This window comes from Passer domesticus, chromosome 23 (assembly GCF_036417665.1).
Source record: "Passer domesticus isolate bPasDom1 chromosome 23, bPasDom1.hap1, whole genome shotgun sequence".
In the NCBI taxonomy this organism is placed as follows: domain Eukaryota; kingdom Metazoa; phylum Chordata; class Aves; order Passeriformes; family Passeridae; genus Passer; species Passer domesticus.
Genome location: NC_087496.1, coordinates 6,324,440 through 6,332,469, shown reverse-complemented (window position 1 = coordinate 6,332,469; position 8,030 = coordinate 6,324,440). Strand labels below are relative to the sequence as shown.

At 48.6% G+C, this 8,030-nt stretch overlaps 1 protein-coding gene across 1 annotated transcript in view; it reads right to left on the bottom strand.

Annotated features, from left to right (window-relative positions):
- Positions 1-893: 893 nt before the first annotated feature.
- The window catches only part of SIK2 (salt inducible kinase 2), a 31,133-nt gene continuing 23,996 nt past the window's right edge, over positions 894-8,030 (bottom strand). Inside the window, exons 9-15 of the mRNA XM_064398004.1 lie at positions 7,758-7,922; positions 4,624-4,852; positions 3,738-4,022; positions 3,379-3,542; positions 2,812-2,934; positions 2,089-2,180; positions 894-1,655 (exon numbers count right to left, since the gene is read on the bottom strand). Of these exons, the coding sequence (XP_064254074.1) occupies positions 1,088-1,655; positions 2,089-2,180; positions 2,812-2,934; positions 3,379-3,542; positions 3,738-4,022; positions 4,624-4,852; positions 7,758-7,922 (1,626 nt within the window). The 3' untranslated portion in view covers positions 894-1,087. The remainder of the gene's footprint in view (positions 1,656-2,088; positions 2,181-2,811; positions 2,935-3,378; positions 3,543-3,737; positions 4,023-4,623; positions 4,853-7,757; positions 7,923-8,030) is intronic.

The window sequence follows — 8,030 nt, the reverse complement described above, 5'->3', positions numbered from 1 at the left end:
AACTGAAAAAGGCACAGCACTATCACTTCACAGGGGTGTTTTTTACTTTTTATAAGCTCATTGTTTTTTTTTTTTTATCCTTAAAGTTCTAAAACCCTAAATAATTGTCCAGATATACAAAGCTCAAGAAACCACCAGCAACACATACTGCAAATTCAAAACACAGTTTTGTTTGCTCGTTTGTTTTTTTAAAATGCAACCCAGGGACAGGTGGATCCTTTCCAGCGAGCAGAACTTCTCCAGGACAGAGCCCTCCTGAAATAGGGGTGATTTTAAAAGCCACCCAGGTGGATTTTATATTTTTTTAATGCCATTTCCTGCAGCTCTTGCTCTCTCTCTTTCATGGCTCTCTTACCTTCTGTCTCTGTTGGCTCATCCTTGATCCTCCAGATTTCCAATCCCCACCCAGAGGTCTCTCCACACAGTCCCAGGTTTCTTTTGACAAAATCAAGGTGTCCCTTGCTCCAGATTCCTTCAGCAGCCAGTGAAGAGCTCCTTGGCAGGCTTGGGAAATCCTGCTTAGGTGCCAGCAGGAGGAAGTGGAGGCTGCCTGAGACGCTCAGGGCTGGCCACGGAGTAATTCCAGACCAGGAGCTCAACCCAAGTGCAACTTCCCTTGAATTCCACCTCGTGCTCCTGCTCTCCAGAGGATTTCAGTTGCCATCAGCGCAGACCCAAATCTACCCTGAATTTCAGTGAAAACTATTGCTTTTATTGCCAAGAAGTACGAAAGGTGTGCACTCACTCTCCTCTCTCCGAGTGGATGGTGGATGAATGCTGAGACTCCCCGAATTTTTTCAGAAGGGGCAATTTCCTTCCTCTGAAATTCACCTTTTTTGCCTCCTTCTACGCTTCTTTGTGGGATGAAGCTGCACTCCCTGTTCTCCAGCCCCTGCCACTGGGGCCAAACACCTCCTGCTTTTTTTTTTTTCCTTCCAGCCAGGTGGATTTTCAGTTCCCCTGTCAATTCGAGGGTCGAAAAACTTCGACGGGGTGTGGGGTAGGAACGGGGGAGAAAAAAAAATAATTAAAAACCAACCAAAAATTCACATGCTTCTCCATTTGTCCTTCCAGCATGCCCCGGGTGCTAATTGACCAGGACATAACCACCGTGCTGGGGATCCACAGCCTCCATCATCTCACAATCGAAGAGTCCGGGCAGTTCTGACAGGGGCAGGGCGTCGTAGCTGGGCTGTGCCTCTGCAGAGCTGCTCTGGCTCTCAGTGCTCTGGGAGAGGTGGCACTGCTCGGCAGAGGGCACAGCGGGCAGCTCACAAGTCTGGTAGGGGAACGGGAGGGGCTGTGCTGGCTGGCCCTGGCCCGGGGGGGACAGCCGGGATGGGCTGGGGGGCGGCGGCTCCAGCTGCACCTTGGGGTACTGCCTGAGGAAGGGCTCGAAATGCATCTGCCCCGAGGAGGGCTCCAGCACGGGGCTCAGGGGCTGCTGCAGGCTGAACTGGGCTGGCTGCTGCTGCTGCTGGGGCTGGGGCTGCTGCTGCTGCTGCTGCTGCTGCTGCTGCTGGGGCTGCAGCTCCTCCGGGCAGGGCAGGGGCAGCGGGCTGGCCCGCGGGTATGAGCTCTCTGCTATCTGCATCTGGTTAAAGTAGGCCTGCAGCTGGGACTGCTTCTGCAGGAACAGCCTCTTCTGGTGCAGCCTGGACAGAAAAAAACAGTTATTGTGGTCATTTGGGCTCACACAGCTCCAAATCCCCGGGCAATCCTGCTCGTTGACTTTTACACACATCACAGTTACCCCTTTCAGTGTTCACACACATCTCCTCTGATCACTTTATCAACTTTTTAAGCTAACCCCATGCATTGTATAATTCACTTTGTTAAGAATGAGATGCACTGTGTTTGTATTTTAAAACCTGCTGTTCACTGCTCTGGGGAATTTGGGAGCTGAGGATCAGGCAGAGAAATTGGTAAACACACACTTGTTCTTGCTTTTAAAAGAAGTTTTGCTTTTAAAATAAGCTTTGAAGTGACACTTTGCTTTTTCAGATAATTTCTAAATGGACAAAGGGAGTTCCAGTTCTTTTACTACTCTTGAGAGTAATTTTTCTGCATAATTTGGGGGATTCTCACCTGTGCTCCTGGAGCTGCTGTTCCAGACTCCGGGGCAGTTCTTTGCAGTAGAGCTGGCAAGTGTTGGGAGCTTTGGAGAGCAGAGTGGGCTTCTGCAGGGAAAGCAGAGCTGCTTTCAATGGCTTTCGATTTAATGAATGACTCCAGAAAGCAGGAGAAAGATTTTCTACCCCTGTAAGTGCCCAGCTGTCCACAGAGCCACTCTCTAAACCCATAATGCTGCCCATTGGCTTCCAACCCTTAAGCAATGCCATAAAAATCCACTGAAAGCTTTCTTCCCAAGTGGAAGAAGCTGCAAGCTGGAAAACTGGGGGAAAACCAGTTTTTTATGAACTAAAAGTATATGAAAATGGGTTTGAAATAAAGGGAGTGTGGAAGAGGAAGGCCCAGGGGGTTAAGAAGTGGCTGCTCAGGTGCTGATGCAGAACCTTTTTGGGATGTTACAGCAATAATCTGTATCCAGCAGCAGTTACTGAACACTGCCAGGCTGGGGAGGAAAACAGCAAGAATGCACTTTTTGCATCATTAGGGTCAGTGCATGACACCACAAAAACATGGAACAGCTCCCAGTTCAGCTGCTCTGAGAGCCCCCCTGGGGGCTGGGAAGGGAAGGGAAGGGAAGGGAAGGGAAGGGAAGGGAAGGGAAGGGAAGGGAAGGGAAGGGAAGGGAAGGGAAGGGAAGGGAAGGGAAGGGAAGGGAAGTGAAGGGAAGGGAAGGGGTACCTGCAGCCGGTGTTTCAGGTACTGAGTCTCCAGGCTCTGCCTTCGGGACAGCAGTGGGGGCTGTGCACCACTGGGGAAAGCAGCTGGAGCCTCCTGCTGCTGCTGCTGCTGGGAGCCTTCCTCCTGCAGGGGGAAGAGGAACGAGCTGCATGGCCATCCCTTAACCCTTGCTTTTAAGGGTTTTCCCTGGCAGAGGTTCTGTGGCTGCTGTTCCACTCAAAACTGCTCACTGAGAGCTCTTTAACATTCACTCTGCAAATCAATCTGTGAATAATTGCAATCTGCTTCTTGCAATTCCACCTCCACCAAGAAAAGGTGTCACTGGCCTTTGCTAAATCCCAAACACCCTTCAGACTGAGAGCAGTGACTGTTGGGTTTGGAAAGCTGGCAGAGCCCCTCACTGACACGAGAATGGCAAAGGCTGCAAATTCTCCACTCTGGGGAAGGCAGAAAGGAGAACAGGACATTTAATCTGTCAGTTAGCTCTTCCCAGATCTCCACACCACCTCGTTCTCTCCTGATCTGTCCCACAGCGTGAAGATGGAGCTCGATTTCTGCGTTAATTACCTGTGCAGGGCTGTTAATGAGGTCCTGCAGCTGGGTGGCAGCTGATGTCAGGGAGGGCTCTTCCTCTGATCCCATTTGTTCATACAGCAGCTGGACTTTGTTCAGCTCCAGGATTCCTTTGGTTCGTGCCAGGTTCTGGAGGTGCTGCCTAAATGCTACAATCCCTGGAGAGGAGAAGAGACGAGCAAAAACCACCTTGTGAGAAAAATCTGATTTTCTGCTTGGCACAGGAGATCAGCTGAGCCACAGCTGAGCACGGAGGGCACTTCCTGCTGTGCCAGGCTGTCGCTGCCATTAAAGCAGAATATTAAACAAGACTATGGCTCCTGAACAGAGCAGCTGCTGTGCAGAGGAGTTACCTTGGGTGAGGGAGGTGTCGGAGGCCCTGCGGCCCTCGCGGAAGCTGACGGGGGAGCGGTTGTGAGCCTCTCGTTTTTGGGAGCTCAGGGCCTGCATGGCTGGGTTGGCAGGCCTGAGCCCCAGGAACGGGGAGGGCACCCGTGGGGCATGCTGGCTGCTCAGCACCATCTCCTTCAGCGAAGGGGTCTCTCCCAGGAATTTGAGATCCCTCTGCATGGAGCCCATGTCGTACTCCGAGTCGATGCTGCCCAGGGAGGAGTTCTCATCCAAGGAATAGACCTTTCCTGAGACAAAAAAACCCAAAAACCGGGATAAAAGTGAGAATCAGCACCACTGACTGGGCTACTCCTGCCAACAGTGGCTATCTTAGAGTGAAGAGCCAAAGGAATCAATTTTGACAAAGGAATTGTCAAGTGAAACTTGCAGTCCAATAATGGGGATGTGCTGCTGGGTTTTTGCAGCAGCCAGACGCTCTGCAGATGTTCACTGCCTTGTCGGGAAAGTGTTTAGGGTTTTTTTTAATCCTGAAAAAACTGTAGCCTAAAAGGTTTGGTCATCTCACTGTTGCTGGAGTCCAGAGGGTTTCATTTCCCCACTGGTCTCTGGCAGCTCATCTTTAGGGATGAATGATTTGGGGACATTCAGGTGAAAACACAGCCAATTTTGCCAGATTTCCCAGTAGCTTTTGGGGCTGTACATGAGTTTAATCCCCTGTAAATTTGCTGCTCTGATTTTATATGGTCTCAACAGCAGATTTTGGGGTATTTTGTGCTTTTTTTTCCCTTTGTCTTTCACTGTCTTGCACTCATCACTCATAAAACTTCATCCCCAGCTGGTCAGCCTGCGTGCCGAGGGAGAGAAGGAGCTTTGAGCCGGGCTCTGTACCTGTGCCTGGCACCATCACCAGCTGGTTGGTGACCTCAGCCAGGGTGTGCCGCCGCTTCCCCCCTCGTGCCGCCTGCAGGGCCGCGAAGGCCTGCGCCGGGTCCTCCTCTGCCTCTGCTTCGGCCTCGATCCCCTCATCGATGGAGGTCTCCATCATGCTGGAGGGCAGGGACTGGCATCCCTTCCTCATCACCACGGGGGGCACGGGGTCCAGCAGGCAGCCGTTCACCTGCGGGCACAGGGACAGCTTGGTTGGGCCCAGCTTTGTTTGTGCCCAGCTTTGTTTGTGCCCATCTTTGGTTTGTGCCCAGCTTTGGTTTGGGCCCAGCTTTGTTTGTGCCCAGCTTTGTTTGTGCCCAGCTTTGTTTGTGCCCATCTTTGGTTTGTGCCCAGCTTTGTTTGTGCCCAGCTTTGTTTGTGCCCAGCTTTGTTTGTGCCCATCTTTGGTTTGTGCCCAGCTTTGTTTGTGCCCAGCTTTGGTTTGGGCCCAGCTCTGTTTGGGCCCAGCTTTGTTTGTGCCCAGCTCTGTTTGTGCCCACATTTGTTTGTGCCCAGCTTTGGTTTAGGCCCAGCTCTGTTTGGGCCCAGCTTGGTTTGTGCCCACATTTGTTTGTGCCCAGCTCTGTTTGTGCCCAGCTTTGTTTGTGCCCAGCTTTGTTTTTTGCCCACTTTTATTTTTTGCCCAGCTTTGGTTTGTGCCCACCATTTTTTTTGTGCCCAGCTTTGTTTGGGCCCAGCTTTGGTTTGTGCCCACCTTTTTTCTGTGCACACATTCTTTCTGTGCCTACCTTTTTTCTGTGCCCACCTTTTTTTGTGCCCAGCTTTGTTTTTTGCCCAGTTTTGGTTTTTGCCCAGCTTTGGTTTGTGCCCACCATTTTTTTGTGCCCAGCTTTGTTTGGGCCCAGCTTTGGTTTGTGCCCACCTTTCTTCTGTGCACACATTCTTTCTGTGCCTTTTTTCTGTGCCCAGCTCTCTTTGTGCCCAGCTGTGTTTCATGCCCAAAGAATCACCCCAAAAGCAGCAACTCCCTGCCCTGAGGCAGTTGGGATCTTTAACTCAGCAGAGTTCAGTAAGGCTTGTCATGTACAACTCTTCATTTCCTATTTACATTCCCTTAACACTCAATTCCCTAAAACTAAATATTCTTATTCCCACAGTTCTGTGCTCTCCAGGCCTGGGTTTTTTTTTTTATTTTTTTTTTAATTTTTTTGGGTTAATAAAAACTTTGCCAGCTCAGTCACAAGTATAAAATATTTCTGGAATGTGCAATACTTGCTGTTCCCCCCTTCCTATACCTACTGTGCTCATTTATCACGCTCAGATAAACACCAGGAAAAAAAAACCCAGCCTTGCATTTCATCCTTGCAGGGCTGTGCTCAGGAATAACTCCATAAATGCACCTTTTTCCAGCACAACTCCACTTGATTAATGTTGTTCCCCTGCAAACACAGGTTGCCTGGAGAAGCTCTGGAATCTCCCTCCTTGGATTTACCCAGCCTGATAAAGCCCTGAGCAGCCTCCCACAGCTTGGAATCAGACTTTTAGAGGCACCTCCCCAACCTAAACTGCTCCTAGGATTTTAATTCTGGTTTTATTCTCCAAGCCACTTTGCCACGGATCCTTAACTAATTCTTTGCCATATGAAATTATATGGGTTTTAGGCAAAAAAAATTACTTTAATATATTATTTTATTTTTATTTTACTTTATGACTTCATTATTTATATATTTAAATACTCCATTATTCTTATTATATTTATATATATTAATATTATCTCTCTATATTTATTTATTTATAAATATTTCTGTGCTCTGCAGCTTTTGGAGGCTCTGTCCTGTAATTACTGCCCTGCTGCACAAATAGGATCACACTGGGTAAAATATGGATGGAAAAACCACAATCCTTTACCACAAAACCTGGCATGCTGCAGCTGATTTTATGTAAAGCCATTTTTTGTGAGCCGTTCCTGAATTCTCCTCCAAGTTCTTTGGTATTTTGAAAAGGAGGAGTGTTTGGAAAAGAGGTTTCACAGCATGGACAGCAGCTCTCAACAAATGGTCTTGAGGCAGAACTATATGGTAGGAAAATATCAAGGAACAGCTATAAATAATTTAAACAGCAGGAAAATGATGATTCCTGCACGGGACAACCCTGGCTCTGCTGCCTCTGTTTTGATTGAGTGGATTTTACCTCTAAATTTCATTTTTTTAACACCTTCCTCCCCATTTGGGACTTCTCCACTGAAATGCCTGGCACTGATGTGGCAGAAGGGAAGAGCAGAACCCATCCCATGTTGGCTCCCTGCAGTTTTTCCAGGGATCAGAGCCTGGAAATCTTTAGTGCTCACGTCCTACAAAAATTAAGAATATTCCCAAGTGAGTTCAGCCCTGACACCTCGCTGCTGTCACCTACCCTGGCCAAAAGGGGGATGCGAAATAAAGCTTGAAATGTTAATTTTGAAGTGCCTTTGAACTGGTTTGTGCTCTCCAGCTGCCACAGACCACACAAGGAGCCAGAGCTGAGAACCAGGGCCACACTCTTGGTGCTGGGAACAAACCAGGGAGCAATAAACCCTTCAAAGTGGCAGGCAGGAAATCAAACCCCAGCTGGCACCAGGCAGGATAAATATGCTGAAATTTGAGTTATAACGTGGTGCAACTTGAGGGAGAACAACAGAAGTTTTATGAGAGTCACATACTTCATAAATGTAATTATTTTAAGCTATTTCCCCTCTCTAATTGCTCACTCCAGATCAGGCTGGAGCTCCTTTTGGACACTTCAGCTGCACCCAGGACCCCTTTGTGTAAGAAGGAGGAGGCTTCAGAGCTCCTGAAAATACATTTTAGAAGAACAAGGGAAGGAAATCCACTTTTTTAGAGTTTTTTTCCCTTTCCAAAAGCAGTGTGGTGAGAATGGAATGAAGCAGAGAACAGGAGGCAGAAGAATGACGAAAAAAGACACAGCCTGTGGGGAGTCCCAGGGAAAGAGAATCTGGAATACCTACAGCTCTTGATGCTTAAATACTTAAATTTCAGGAAGCACTGCTGTGCTTTTAAAAGACAACAATATTTTTTAGCTGGAATGATTTCTGGAAAAAAAAAAAGAACAAATAATAAGGTGATTTGAAGCTGTACCTTTGGCGTCTCAACCCTTTCCTCCTCCATGAAAGCTGCCTCTCCCTGGCAGCTGGAGGGAGGGAAGGAAAAGGTTTCTGCTCCCGAGGCTGAGGGGAGCCCTGGAGACTGCAGCAGCCTTGGATTTTGGGAATGCAGGTTCACCGAGGGCACCACAGCTTGGGCCTGGAAAACAGAACTGAAAACTCAAAACTGGAACGGTTTTAGGTGGGGAGCAACATCCAAAGTCACGGATGAAACAATGTGCAGCCCAGTGCCAAAGCAGAAGTGCAA